Here is a 16,017-nt window from a genome sequence, read left to right on the forward strand (position 1 = left end):
CATGTGAAGTTCATGTGGTTTTTTTCTGTAAGGGAATAAATATATATATAAATATATATATGATATTAAATGTGGTCCAAATCCTTGAACCGCATCATGAGCGCTTGGTTTAGAGATGTGCCAAGGTCAGTTTAGAGGCTGCTTTAAGGATTAAGGAAACCATCAAAATATTAATAATGCCCAGCAGGTCAGCCATGGATCACCTGACCACGGGACAACACCACCAGCCCATCCTCGCTTCCCCACACATCTAAATAAATCTCTCTCTCCCCTCTCTGGTTATGTAACACTGCAGTTCTGCAAAACTGCTGATGTGACAGATCCAGGTACACACACACACACACACACACACACACACACACACACACACACACACACACACACACACACACACACACACACAGTGATCAACACTGTGATTGTTGTCCTCTCCTCTATTACGACCCTATTGAGTTCTGCATTGATGAATTCTATTGAATTCCGGCACGCTTTGCACTGAGTCTGAGTCACAGAGATCTGCTGTCGTGCTCCACCGCCCTGTTCTGTTGGATTCTCCTCTGCTCAGTTCCGTCAGCATGCCTGCGTGTGTCACTGGGATGTCGTACAAGAGAGAGGGAGGGAGGGGGGAGGCAGAGAGGAAGGGATCCGACAAGGAGAGAGGTAGCTGCTGTATTGGACCATGTGACCTAGCCAGCTGTTGCTGTTGGGAGGAAGAGAGAGCGAGAGGAGGGGATGAGAGGGAGGGAGGGAGGGAGGGAGGGAGGGAGGGGTCGGAGCTCACTGGCACAATGTGACCGGTGACAATCCCCTCTTCTGCAGAGAGAGAGAGAGAGAGAACACACACATACACACACACACACACACACACACACACACACACACACACACACACACAGAGACAGAGAGCACACACACACACACACACACACACACACAGAGACAGAGAGCACACACACACACACACACACACACACACACACAGAGAGACAGAGCACACACACACACACACCTCTGTCTGTCCTGATTCAGCAGAACACACAACCTGCTGCAAATAGAAGACTATCCCAAAGCGAGGGGGAGCTGCTCTGTCTGTCTGTTAACCCGTCTCCCTGCCTCTGTCTGTAGGTGGCTGCTGTGTTACGCTGTAGCTCTGACCGCCGCATTTGAGACGCAAGAAGAAGAGCGAGGAACGGCCAAAGACCGTCACAGAGAGAGAGAGAGAGAGAGAGAGAGAGAGAGAGAGGGAATGTGAATGATGGGCAAGCTAAAAAGCGACGGCTGCATTGAGGATGAGCCAATGGAGAAGCTGAGAAACACTTAGAAACCAATAGACGAACAGAAGCTGTCTCTCACTCTTGCCCAGCACCTTAGGACGCCAGGACACCCCCCCCCCCCCCCTCCCAAGGGGAGATGCTTAATATTATGGGGTAGGTAGACAGGACTCCTCGTCACCATGGATACCAGCATGCGAAAATTCACAGTGCGGAGATGGTTTTCTATCTATCTGAAGAACAAGGCAGCAAGAAACAAAAACAACACAAGCTTTTGCCAAATAGAGGTTAGTAAGTCTGTCTATCCATCTATCTATCTATCTATCTATCTATCCATCTATCTATCTATCTATCTATCTATCTATCTATCTATCTATCTATCTATCTATCTATCTACCCACTCACTCACCCAGGAGCAAACTTATGTTAAGGAGAGTCACATGTGAGTGTTTTTGTATGTGCGTGTGTGTGTGTGTGTGTGTGTGTGTGTGTGTGTGTGTGTGTGCGTGTGTGCGTGTGTGTGTGTGTGCGCACGTCACAGTGAGTGTGGGAGGGAGAGAGCGTCATTTGGTTTGTTGTGGCTCGGTACAGGAGGGGTTGCTGCATGGTTACAGCATGTTTCTGTGTGTGTGTGTGTGTGTGTGTGTGTGTGTGTGTGTGTGTGATGTGGTTGGGTGCAATAGCAGAATCCAGAAGACGAGGGGGGGTGAGAGGGTCAAACAGACACAGATAGATAGATAAGGTGGGCAGATTGATAAGACAAATTTGATACAGAGCGATTGATTCAGTGGTGGGCCACCACAGTTTTGGTTTATTTATATCCCTAACAGACAAGTGGGGGTAGGAAGAGAGAGGGGGCGAGAGAGGCAGTAACCTGCTGCAGCTCAGCTACCTGTATGTTTGGGATATAAATAGACACAGCTTCCCCTCCACTCCTGCCTTGCGGTGGGCAGCCCGATGAATCAACTTGACAGGCTCTCCACCTGTCTGTACACCTGTCTGTCTGTCTCACTCGCCCAGCTGTCTGTCTATATGGCTATCTGTATGCCTGTCTCTCACGCTGTTTAAACTTTACAACAACAATGTGATATGTTATCACTGCCCTCCACAGAAAAGGTTAAAGGTCAGGCCAGCTAACAGATCAGCCTCCCTGGAGCTGGTAAGAGTTCAGTTCTCTTGACTCTTGTTCAAGGACATTCCAGCTGGGAGGTTGTATGTGGTGTGGGACAGGCAGTGGTGGCCCAATGGTTAGAGAAGCAAGCGTGTGACTGCAAGGTCGTCGGTTCAATCCCCGGGACCGGCAGGATCTGGGTGGAGAAAGTGAAAAGGCAGCCCTTGTCCCTTTCTCATTACCACCACTCAGGTGCCCTTGAGCAAGGCCCTTAACCCCAACCACTCCACTGGCACTGATCAGTGGCCAGCAGATCAGACTGTGGTTGTACTGCTCAGCCTCCAGGTGTGAATGTGTGTGTGAATGTGAACAGAGAGCATTGCTCTCAGTGGGACTCCCCTTAACCCGTATCCTCTGGTTGATGGACACATCTCTGCTACCCAGTCTGCATTTGAACAGCATATTGTTTCAACATGGTAAGAGTGTGAAAATAAAGAAGTAATAATATGTAATAGTAATTACAGGTACAGTAATACCATATAATTAACAAAGTAATAACCATGTAATAGCTCGGTATTAACACTGGTGGGCCACTATCGGGGTGGCAGATTGCTACCTGGGAAGCGTTTCCAGGTAATCCCTACATCTCTAGATATTTGGTTTAATCTAATATGACCATATGAATTAAATTTCACCTGTTAGCCTATTACATAAATCTGTAATTACCCAGATATACCCATTGTAAATACCAAGCTATTACCTGGTTATCACTTTGGTAATTACATGGTATTACCTAATTATTACCTCTTTAATATCACATGATTATATTATCACATTTATTATCACACTTTATTATACCCCCTATTACCATGTTGTTACCGAGCTGTAATGTAAAGTGCGACCGACTGGTCTTATTGTCAGGTTTAGAGCTGTAATGTAAAGTGCTACCGACTGGTCTTATTGTCAGGTTTAGAGCTGTAATGTAAAGTGCTACCGACTGGTCTTATTGTCAGGTTTAGAGCTGTAATGTCAAGTGCTACCGACTGGTCTTATTGTCAGATTTAGAGCTGTAATGTAAAGTGCTACCGACTGGTCTTATTGTCAGGTTTAGAGCTGTAATGTAAAGTGCTACAGACTGGTCTTATTGTCAGGTTTAGAGCTGTAATGTAAAGTGCTACCGACTGGTCTTATTGTCAGGTTACCATGTTGTTACTGAGCTGTAATGTAAAGTGCTACAGACTGGTCTTATTGTCAGGTTCTGTTTCCATCATTTTGGCATTATTTCAGTGAGGCTTCATCTGTGACAACACTTGGATGTACACTACTCTCTACATTGTAACAGGATCTGGTACTCTCTAGAGTACATTGTAACAGGATCTGGTACTAGTCTAGAGTACATTGTAACAGGATCTGGGTTATTAAACAAACCAGCCTCAAATAATCAAGCTCCTGCTACAGAGATAGAACACTGTTACAAGACTAAGGAAGCTTTAGTCTAAGGAACTGATACCTCTGATGGAGGCCCATCCTAACAGGGCCTTCAAACAGATTATGGCATTGGCAGGGAATTCTATCACCCACATTAGCAGATGAACAACTGAAAACTCAATTTAGAGCAGAAGGCTTGGACAACATGTAGTTCAACATAACGTCTATAAATAAGGCTTTATCTATATGAATATATGAATATATGAAGGGAATACATTTTACAAACTGGTATTATCAATCACAACTGCTGCAGGAAATGGAAGTTGCAGAAGCATTTGTGGAACCATATTATTGAGCTGTATGTCATTGTGCCAACACAAACACGGAACGAGAAATACAACAACTGTGTGTATTTTCAACCAACAACTCAATGAGAGAATGTGCACTCAAGTGGATGAGGTTTTCAACATTATTTAAAATATTTATTTATATTAACAAACAAAAAAATAGAAAATGTTTTCTTCTTAGATAAGAAGTGTGTTTCTTCTACCAAGTGTCAACTGTTGTCCACAAGCCCTACTCTTATAGGTCTACCAGGTCCCGTAAGAATTTGATACAATACAAACTTAACTGAAAACAGGGCAGAATAACTGACAGCTGCTCAGATATAGTATACTGTCATATCAACAAATCTAAGCAGTGCCACTGGTTGGCAGTTTGTCATCCGCTCCACTGAGCAAACTGAATAGACTGAAAAAAGGCAGCTTATATAACAGTGTCACTGCCTGTGACCTCAGTTCTCTCAGCATATGGATGTATAAAGTGTGGTGTCTATCTCTGTTTGGGTCTCCTCAGGATGACACTATACTGAAGGAGATTGATATCAGCCACCATGTTAAGGAGGGTTGTGAGAAAGCAGACCCATCTCAGTTCCAACTGCTGAAGGTGTTGGGACAGGGCTCCTATGGAAAGGTACAGTGGGATCATATCAACATTAATCATAGCCTTTGAAACCTAAAGCTAAGCTGTGTGTGTAACCACAACCTATGTAAACCTCAAGCTAAGCTGTGTGTAACCACAACCTATGTAAACCTCAAGCTAAGCTGTGTGTATAACCACAACCTATGTAAACCTCAAACTAAACTGTCCCCCCCAAACAATTTATGCAAATTGCAGCAGACATTATTTAGCGTAAACCTGCGCAATCCACCACCTGAGGTGATGTGACGTACGGATTGAAAGCGGCTGGGTCTGAAAGTACTTCAAACTGGAAACTGGAAGCAATCAAATAGCTAATGTTTGCCCTGCTAGTGTTGGGAGGGGGAACTAATTACACTACTACTGATTTAATCTGGCCACAAGCTGCAAATATTATAGGATGTGCTGAAAGAATGAGATAAACTACCCCATGACAACAAAAAGCTTTACAAAATAATAGTAATAATTTATTTTATAAAATAAAATAATAAATAAAATAATAAAAAAGCTTTAAAAACACAAAGAGAGGATTAGTGAGTTTACTGCAGTGATGATCAGTCCTAAACTGGTTTAATGAAGCATTTGACACAAGGTGTATGAACTCCTCTTGGATTACATGAATGATGTGAACACAACTCATTTCACTACAGACATTTGGGAGTTCAGTAGTCTGCCCCGTATCATCGTTTTAACTGTGGTGTATTTGAATCCACAAAAACCCACTTGCTAAATTGTTTGAAATGAGAGAGAATTGAAGTCACTCTAATGGGATTTACTTAATCAGCAAGATGTGAGTGAGCAAAACATTGAAATGCTAAACCCAACTTTTTGTATTTTACTTTTAAAACTAGCCACCTGTTATGATTACCACAAAATAGTCTCTCTCAGAAAAGATGATGAGAGTGATGAATGTGGTTGATGATTCCCAGGTCTTCCTGGTGAGAAAGATCAGAGGAGTGGACAGAGGACAGCTCTATGCCATGAAAGTACTGAAGAAAGCCACACTGAAAGGTAATGAAGGAGTTCATAAAGTATGCGTGATATAAACTGGATATATTTGTACTTTACTGTACAACTATAGAGGGTCTAGTCTATCTCTCACAGTCTTGAAAAATATGTCATGACCAACATATTTAGAAACTAAATGTGAATGAATGCCCTACTAGTAAATACTGTAAACTCTGTTCTCTCCTCAAACATCTCCTTCTCAGTTCGGGACCGAGTGCGCTCTAAGATGGAAAGAGACATTCTGGCAGAAGTGAACCACCCATTTATAGTTAAACTGCACTATGGTGAGTCTGGCTTTCTGCTGACCTTCTATCTAGGTGCTGATTTTAATCTCTTCTTCTTCTTCTTCTGTGGTGTTTTATGGCAGTTGGCATCCTTTGTTCGGTCACAACCCCCCAAAAAAGTGCACGTCTCCAGAGACTTCTAGTATATATATCATAGAGGGGGTTAGGATTTAAGTCTTCTGAAATCACAGGAAATGTAGAAGTTACAGAAGGCTACAGTAGCAGCCACCTTGCACTGGCCCTCTCAGCTGGATCCCAGCCGGCTGCCATACCAAGGAACTGAACTTTGTTACACATAATTGCTTTAGAGAAGCTAAAGACATCTATTATGGTTTATTAAGAAGTTTCATTGGTTTAAGGCAAGCAATGTTATGTTCAGTTTAAGTAGTTGTGTTAAGTTTCTGTGTTATCGTTCTTTTAATTTGCCATGGATCTGTATGGGCGGATCTGTCCATCTGTACATCCTAAAGCTAATGTATTCTGTCTACCGCACATATACAAATCCTCCCACATACAGCAATATACCCTGAAGAAAACTTTATTACCTATTGCAGGTCTCTATTGTACATGTATTATTGATATTGTAAAATGGATAGTCCAGGTCCTTGATTATGATTGGCTGAGCCACGTTCGAAGCTGTTGTAAAATCCTCGCGTCGCCTTGTAAAATCACTGTAAACCGCAGCATCTGTGGGCTTAATTGTGTTTGTGTGTGTGTGTGCACGTGTGTGTGTGTGTGTGTGTGTGTGTGCACGTGTGTGTGTGTGTGTGTGTGTGTGTGTGTGTGTGTGTGTGTGTGTGTGTGTGTGTGTGTGTGTGTGTGTGTGTGTGTGTGTAGCCTTCCAGACAGAAGGCAAGCTCTATCTGATCCTAGACTTCCTCAGAGGAGGAGACCTTTTCACTCGTCTGTCAAAAGAGGTATGTCTGCTACTGATACAGTGCCATCACCATCACCTGTCTTCACCTGGGGAGAAGATCCACAGCATACGGTCTGCTTGGAGCAGGCTGCTTTGAGAAGAGCACACCGGGGGTGGGGGGGGGGGCTTTCTGTGTTGTCCCACAAAATGCCTACCCATAGCATCGGCAAACTAACAACGTACAGTGTGATTGGTGTGATCTTTAGAGCAATGTACCTGTTCTAGGCGCTCAACGAGACTCAGGTCAGGATTAACTGTAATAACTGCAAACTTGTGGAATCTGTACAGTTAATCCAGACCTGACTAAAGCAGAGCGGCTATGTTGCTGAGCACTCCCTGGCGCGTGTAGCTCAGGAAGCAGGGTTACCCAGGTCGCCAGCTCTTAACACCGGAGAAAGGGTTCTTTACCGTGATTATAGATATGACGGAGATGCAATAGGTACAGGGCATATCACGGAGGGTAGCTACAGTACCCATAACCACACTAAAGAAAGTGCTCAAGGGTATTTATTATACACTGGTTTGACTTGTATTCATTATGTACTTGTTGATGTTTTCAATAATTTCTGAAATTAAGCTTGGGTAACATTATTGTTTCTCAAGTGAGAAGTTATTTCATAATTACTTTGAGAGTTACATGGCTACCCGAGCAATACAGCTCCCCTTTTGCCCATTTTGTTTATATTTTTTCTGGCTAATTATATTTTCCCTCAGGCAAGTTTTACCTGTCCAGTTGTTTGTTTTTCTTTCTATATTACTCATTTGTCATCATGACAGAATGTGTTTAGTACACGTAGCTCTGTTTGTTCCAGGTCATGTTTACAGAAGAGGATGTCAAGTTTTACCTTGCAGAGCTGGCCCTGGCCTTGGACCATCTCCACAGTCTGGGGATCATCTACAGGGACCTCAAACCTGAAAAGTACTGTTTCTTTCACACGCACGTGTGCACACACACACACACACACACACACACACACACACACACACACACGCACGCACTATATGTTATTGTATGATAATGTGTGCTGAATTAGGCTACATGATACGGATGATATAGTTGGCTAATTTATGATGTTAATTCTAATTATATATTGGAGGGGTTCCACTCCGCGCACAATTGCTCAACTGCGCATGCGCTTTGCGAGAAGCTAGCAATGAGCATGCACATTTTCTGCTTAGTATTATTTTGACCCTGTATCTAATCTATTGAGGGATTCACGAAGCAGATGGTGCTCTTTTCTCCCGCCACAGTATTCTTCTGGATGAAGAGGGTAACATCAAGATAACTGGTCAGTGCCCAAAATGACAAACAAACCTTTTTCATGTCCTTCTGTCCATCTCGTTTATTTCTGTCCATCTTTCTTCTCTGTTGGTTGCAGACTTTGGGCTGAGTAAGGAAGCCATCGAGCATGACAAAAGAGCATATTCCTTCTGCGGGACAATAGAGTACATGGCTCCAGAGGTCGTCAACAGGAGAGGACACACACAGAGCGCCGACTGGTGGTCATTCGGGGTACTGATGGTAAGACTGGCTTAAATCTCAAAAACAAGATTTCATTTGATGGCACATTAGTTGCATGCAGTAAAGTAGTGTATCGAACCCAGAGAGATCTGCAGCATGCAGTAACATAGTGTATCAGCGTAAGAACTCTGATGGGTATGGTGTTGAGACTAATGTCTCATTGACTTCACTGTATCTCCTCAGCCAGTGTACTGATGTCTTCATGTGTCTTTCTTTTGGTTGCTTCATTACAACATCTGGTTGATTAGGCCCCATCTCTTTCACTAATCATGTATCTGCCACATCTGGCCTGTTTTTGTTGCCTTGTGGCTTATTGTAAATGGTGGAAAGGAGGTAAACATTCACTGACAGCTGGCAGTAACACCAGGGCACCGGGGACATGTTGTCATCTCTATCTGCCCTTGGCTAAGACTAAGCACGCACCAAATATAACAAACAAATAGAACTCATTTCAAAACACCCCCTGAGCAGCATGTAAACTAAAGGAATTATATAATATACCCAGGGCCAGATTAACTGGATAGATTTCACTAGGCAGACTGCCTGTACTGTACCCCCTACATGCACATTTTGATATTTGGTACACAAACTAAGTGACTTTCAACTGACACATCACACATGTTTATTATGCTCGTTAATTTAGTTAGCTATATATATATATTTTAGCTTATCTATTTATATTTTGGTATTCATTCGCAATTATTGTGTTGTTTGTTGTCATTTGATTGAAACCTTTATTTGAAAACCTTTATTTATTTATTTATTTATAAGGTATCGCCCCTGTGCGTGCAAATGCAAATTAATGCTCGTGCACACACACACACACACACACACACACACACACACACACACACACACACACACACACACACACACACACACACACACACACACACACACACACACACACACACAGCAATGTCACCAGCATGCAACTCCCATCCTGCAAACCAGCCTTTGATCAGGCGCCATCAAGGAAGTCGGCGCCAATTTTTATCCAATCAGAGAAAAGTTGACATTTTCTGGGAAACGGAAGCTCGGATCGCGATGCCTACGAGTCTCTACGAGTTACGGTTGCGGAGATACCTCCACCCTGCATGCAGGACTACAGGAGAGAGATAGAGGACAGCGGGGGGGTGGGGGGGTTTCAAGTCACTGACCAAACACCCTATTTCAGCGATTGCTGTCAGAATATAGAGCCATTTAACGCTTATGAACACAAAAACATCGCTGAATGTACCTTTAATTGGAGGTCTACTGTAGATGGAGCAGCTCTTCTATTGGCCAGCTGCCATGAATTCTGACATAACTGTTGTTTGCTTTCCAGTTTGAGATGTTGACAGGATCGTTACCATTCCAGGGAAAAGACCGCAAGGAAACAATGGCTCTCATTCTTAAGTAAGACCATTTCACCCCCTATCACCATATTGCTCTTATTCTGAAGGCCATTTACTGACAAACAATTCCTAACAGACTAATAGTCTTTTTTTTTTATCTTAATTTGGTGTTTTGTTTTTTCTTCTCTCGTAGTTTATTTTATTTTATTTTTTGCTTGTGTTACTGCTGTTTGGACGTTTTGATTTTTAATAGTTTATGTACCAATGATCTAAAAGTGGTCCGCTTGATATGCAGTACACAGATGTTATTCTGAATATATTCTATAATATATTAATATAATATAATATATATATTCTGAATAATTAATCTCAGTTATGGTTCATTCAGGATAAGCTGTTCATATGATTACAATAAGATTTATTTTAACCTTAAAACCCAAACATTGGCAACATTATACAGAATAAGATATTATTAATATGCCTCCGTACTACAGAGAGTATTTAATGTTTACATAAATGTTTATTTTCCTCTACAGGGCAAAGTTGGGAATGCCACAGTTTCTCAGTCCTGAGGTCCAGAGTTTGTTGAGAGCACTCTTCAAGAGGAACCCTGCTAATCGACTAGGTATATATAAAAAGTGAACCTTGGCTATAGACAGACATACAATACAGACAATATGTTTTCCAGCCTATAGTTCTAGTTGGAGGGATGCAAAATGTGAGAAAAAATGGCGTTAGGTGGTAGATGTGACCATTTATTATTATTAGACATATTTTGCGCATGATCTCACACATATTCAAAAACTGTAAATAGATTTGCAGTCATTTATTTAGTTTGTGGAGAGGTGATTTGAGTCAAGGTGTGTGTGTGTGTGTGTGTGTGTGTGTGTGTGTGTGTGTTTGTACGTACATGTGTGTGTGTGTGTGTGTGTGTGTGTGTGTGTGTGTGTGTGTGTGTGTGTGTGTGTGTGTGTGTGTGTGTGTGTCTGTACGTCTGTGCGCGCGTGCGGTGCGTTGGACTAAGAGCAACTAATGATTGACAGATCACATTGATGTGTTTTCATGCATTTTGTATGTTTTTCAGATGGGTGGAGGTGATCTGTTTGCCTGACAGGTGTAAATAATTGAAGGTATATTAGTATGATTGATATGCTGTGTGTTTGCATGACACATCAATCTGTGTGATTGACAGGTGCAGGACCAGAAGGAGTGGAAGAGATCAAGAGACATCGTTTCTTTGCACCAATAGACTGGAACGTGAGTACAACTTACGAAGACGATCTCCATTCCATTTGATATTTCTTTGGTGTTTAAATTTGACCAACCCTCCTTGAAACCAATTAAACTGGAGCAAATCATGTTAAACATGTTTTCTGCCCCTTTTGAAACGTATATGCTCTCAGACATTGGTGCAAATTTGAGCATCTCTTTATTAACAATAAGAAACGTTCTCATCAAAAGTGCCAATACAGAGTTACAGATACAGTTGTTTCCTCTCATTTAAACCCTGCAGCTGTTCGTTCACCTCAACAGTTTTCCGCACAAACATGCATGTTTTAACATCTCAAGTGTTTGGCTTTGTGGCAAATATCCCCAACTTCCCTGTCTGCCTTCATGCCCTACTTTAGTATTAATCCTCTTATCTATAATAGCCTGCCTGGGCTCTGTCTGCACAGGCACACGTTTCCTGCCTACAGACATGACCTGTGCTTTCCTCTCACTATCTAACCTTGACAGCCGCTCTTTGAACGTCCGCTGCTTAAAAAAGCATCACTCCCTTCAACTGTAATCAGTAATCACTCTTGCTGCCCTAAGCTTCTTCCTAAGTAACGTTAGACTGTCGTCAAATAGCACAAAATCTGAGCTGGCATTTTGTTTTTGGCAAAATCTGTAACAATATTCCTGCAATTCCTGGATTATATGTGATAACAGCCATCCTGCAGATGGTCTACCAGCTCGCAACTACATACCTAGTCTCAACGCCAGACCCACGAGAGTTCTTACGCTGATACTGTACACTACGTTACTGCATGCTGCAGAGCTCTCTCATTTATGTAGTATATGCGGAGCGCGGCGATTCAACGTAATATTTGAGTCTGGGGAGAGACTACCAATTTTCCGAATTTAGCCTAAATTTGTAGCGTCATTTAGCCAACTTCGCAACAAGCTAGCAGGGCATATTGGTGCCAATGGATACCTGTCTTCTAGTTTTATATGGTACCAGTATCTTCACTCTGGCTTTAAAAATGAGCCCAGGCACTACAGCGTCCTCAATGAGTAGAAGAACTTTTTTTCTTCTCATGCACACATCCGCGACCCACTCAAAATGGCCCCACGACCCACTTTTGGGTCCCGACCCACCAGTTGAGAAACACTGCCCTAATAAGATTAGTTAGGATGTCAGTTTCCTGCACAATGAGTGACAAACTGTGCATTAGTGTGTCATACCAAACACACTGACAGGTATGACTGCTGCTCCTCATCCTCACACACTGACTTCCCTTGTTAGAACTGTGCATCCATCTGCCTGCCTTTCTAATGATATGCAGGCTCTCATGCATGGCAGGCACGTTCTCCTTCTCAAAACACCATCCTCCAGGAAGTGTGAGGAGGAAGACCAACGTCCTCCTTCCTCATTCCTAAACCCTGCTCACTGCCTCCAGTGTTGTCTGTTCTGGGGCTTTGTTCCTTTGCAGTAGTCTCAGCTCTTCATTCTCATGCTGAACGTTCTTCTCTGACGTCCTCTGCCTGCCTGTCGGCTTCTGATCCAAATCCTTTTAGGCCTTTTTGGCACTTACACTTTTTCTTTCTCTCTAACGTTCTTTTCTCCATGTAAGCTTCCCTCTTTTTACACTGAAGTTCAGAAGTGGCTTCTCTTTATATGCTTTAACTTGACATCTTGGAATGAACAGAGCTGGCTAACGTTGCAGAGTTGACACCATGGTTGTTGAATACCATATTATTATTATTCGGTCTGTTGATCTCCATCATAAGCTCATCTTTAAGTTTGTGCACCTGCACAATAGAAAGACTACAAGTCTGGCTTGTAGTGTGAAACACTTTCCATTTTTACAGCAGGATTTTGAAAGTCATATTGCCTGTATAGGCAGCACTACGCTACATACATGTAGTTTGTTCCTCAGTCTCCCACTATACCTCAGTCAAATGTACTCCTCATCATGGACCTTCTAAAGCCAACTTGGTCCATTTTAATACACTTTTGTGTTTTTGCTTTTATTAGTCAGCTTGTCCCTGTCCTTACAGAGACATTTTGTGCTGTCTCTGCAACCTATATTGATCTGCTAATGTAAAATGCAGTAAAATCACACAATTTATCACAGACATTATGGATTTTGACCAAAATATAAATAATTATTGTCATGGCATTTTATGTTATGTTCTTGTTTTGCTGTGTAAATGCCTGTTGACTGGTCAGAATGTGGATCATTTTGTGAGTAAACCAACAAATGATTGTTATATTGTTGTTTTCTGTAGAAGTTGTACAGGAAGGAAATGAGGCCTCCGTTTAAACCGTCAGTTGGAAGACCTGAAGACACTTTCCACTTTGACCCTGAGTTCACCTCTAGAACACCTACAGGTAACGAACACATACACATACAGTATGCATACATAGCACTACATTAACATGCCTGCTATGTCTGCTCATCAAGACCAAGATCTTGTCTGTTTTCATATACCCAGATTCTCCAGGACTCCCTCCCAGTGCAAACACACACCAGCTGTTTCGAGGTTTCAGCTTTGTAGCAACTAATCAGAATCAGGAGCCCAGTGTTGCTACAATAACGTCTTCAAGGCAGGAAGTGAAGAACATTAAGCCCATAGCACAGGTATACTGTATATCCCTTTAACGAATTCACCAATTTCCTAAATACCCATCTAATGAAATTACTCACTAATTTACTGACTCACTGAATGACAAATCAACGATCTAACTGAAAGACTGAATGAATCACTGACTGACTAGTTAACTGACTGATAAACCGACTACGGTAATTGAATGCACTAATGGCACTGACCTTTCCAAACATTGCCCTGATGAATCATAGTTATTTGGATGACTAACTATTTTCCTACAGTAACTGACTGCTGGACCATTGAGTGTATATATATAGCCTACTACAAGCCCTAATTGCATGATATGGGCCATATTTACATACATTTTCTATTGTCTATTTGACTCTTCGGTCCATTCTGTAAAATCACTGTTACAAAAATGGAGCATTTTAACATGGGGTGAACGGGAACAACTCCCTTCCGGGTCCAGCCTTCAGGATCCCTTCAGCTTTTCTCTGTAAAACCCCGAGCTAGCTCACTGTGCTGGACTAACTAATTAACTGACTCACTCACCAAATCGAATATAATGGTAAAATTAAGAGAGAACAGAATCTAAATCTACCTCTCCTTTTGTGTGTGTGTGTGTGTGTGTGTGTGTGTGTGTGTGTGTGTGTGTGTGCGTGTGCGTGCGTGCGTGTGTGTATGGTCCACATAGCATTTCCATGCTGACGTGTCATTCGGCGATGTTTATGAGCTGAAGGAGGAGGTTGGACAGACAGGGACAGCTGTCTGCAGGAGATGTCTGCACAGAGTCACCGCTGTGGAGTATGTAGTCAAGGTAGCGGACACATTTGCAAACATTTACCTGAAAGTTATCTAGCTACAGAAATTGTACAAAATATGCTCTTGGAGATTTTGAATTGAGACCAATTAGTTGATAGAAGTGCATCAAATTACAAACTCTTAACAACAAGTAATAAATATGGGCCGTATGGTAGAGGTAAAAGCACTCGACTACTGTAACAATTCCCCTTTCTGGCAGAAAGCCTGCTAGGCTAACTTCTGCCAACTTCTGCCATGGTCAGATGTTCCTAGACACAATTGGCCATGTCTGCGGGTGGGAAGCCATTGGGGTATGAATCCTAGTCGCTGCACTCTCTGGTCGGGGCGCCTGTTCTGGGTGGAGGGGAACTTGGGGGAATAGTGTGATCATCCCACGCGCATGCCGGTGAAAAACTCCTCGCTGTCAGGTGAAAAGAAGCGGCTGGTGACTGCACATGTATTGGAGGAAGCATGTTCTAGTCTCCAACTCTCCCCAGATCAACAGAGGGGGTGGAGCAAAGACTGGGACAGCAGGGGAAATTGGCCAAGTACAATTGGGGAGAGAATGGTAGAAAACACCCACACAAAAAAACGTTGCCATAAATACATCCAATGTGCGCTGAATATTTTTGAATGGCTCAAGTGTATCAGTGTCCAAGTCCATCTCACAATGCAGTAGTCATTTGCAACGTATAGATTTAGAAGTTGCAACTATTGAAACAGTTTCTGTGCGTTTCTGTGTTTGTGTCAGATTATTGACAGAGCAAAGAAAGATCCATCTGAAGAGATTGAGATTCTGTTGAGATATGGACAACACCCAAATATTATTACCCTAAAGGATGTAAGTTTAACACACCTACTGTACCCCTCACACAAAATATCCCAGATTTATACTTACTGACTGTACATGTGAAAAATCTAGCTTCCAATAGAGCTCTATAGCAAAAGAGAGAAATGTTTTGTAAAATGGCAAAACTGGCTACACATCCAATATGAGCAACAATTAAAAGTGTTTTCATTGCATTGCATTTATAGCATTGTAATCTGATTAGCCAGATTGGTGGCCAGGCTTGTATAGTGATTGGAATTCTGCATAATACAGATGTTATACTGTCAGAATGAGTATAGCCAATGTAAAGAAATGGAGAGAAAGACACAAAAGAAAAATAAATATCACCACAACATGTAATGGGGCATTTTCAGACCACCCAGAGATGTGGTCATATCTTGATGGTCAGGTCTTAAGAAATGTGTGTATATGAGTGCTTGTGCATGTGCTTGTGCTCCAGGTCTATGACACTGGCCAGTGTGTGTACCTGGTTCAGGATTTACTGAGAGGAGACGAGCTGCTGGACAGAATCCTGACGTTGCCAAACTTCACAGAGAGAGACGCGTCAGACATCATCTGCACCCTGACCAAGACTGTGGAGTACCTACACTCACAGGGGGTAAGTCAAGACACAGGCCAATAACCTGGGCAGCGGCATATTTTAAACCCTACAGACTGATGTTTCTTTTGTAAATATTTTTTGTATTTTTATTTAT

General features: G+C 42.4%; 1 protein-coding gene across 1 annotated transcript in view; it reads left to right on the plus strand.

Annotated features, from left to right (window-relative positions):
* Positions 1–1,453: 1,453 nt before the first annotated feature.
* rps6ka2 (ribosomal protein S6 kinase, polypeptide 2) overlaps positions 1,454–16,017 on the plus strand; it is a gene marked incomplete at both ends in the record, with an annotated part of 17,249 nt that continues 2,685 nt past the window's right edge. Inside the window, 16 exons of the mRNA XM_083650633.1 lie at positions 1,454–1,558; positions 4,666–4,782; positions 5,718–5,799; positions 6,000–6,080; positions 6,918–6,997; positions 7,809–7,915; positions 8,248–8,285; positions 8,376–8,518; positions 9,846–9,916; positions 10,392–10,480; positions 11,048–11,112; positions 13,351–13,453; positions 13,558–13,703; positions 14,372–14,488; positions 15,224–15,313; positions 15,762–15,920. Of these exons, the coding sequence (XP_083506759.1) occupies positions 1,454–1,558; positions 4,666–4,782; positions 5,718–5,799; positions 6,000–6,080; positions 6,918–6,997; positions 7,809–7,915; positions 8,248–8,285; positions 8,376–8,518; positions 9,846–9,916; positions 10,392–10,480; positions 11,048–11,112; positions 13,351–13,453; positions 13,558–13,703; positions 14,372–14,488; positions 15,224–15,313; positions 15,762–15,920 (1,593 nt within the window). The remainder of the gene's footprint in view (positions 1,559–4,665; positions 4,783–5,717; positions 5,800–5,999; positions 6,081–6,917; positions 6,998–7,808; positions 7,916–8,247; positions 8,286–8,375; positions 8,519–9,845; positions 9,917–10,391; positions 10,481–11,047; positions 11,113–13,350; positions 13,454–13,557; positions 13,704–14,371; positions 14,489–15,223; positions 15,314–15,761; positions 15,921–16,017) is intronic.

Source organism: Poromitra crassiceps (assembly GCF_964638095.1).
Source record: "Poromitra crassiceps genome assembly, chromosome: 14".
NCBI classification, from domain to species: domain Eukaryota; kingdom Metazoa; phylum Chordata; class Actinopteri; order Beryciformes; family Melamphaidae; genus Poromitra; species Poromitra crassiceps.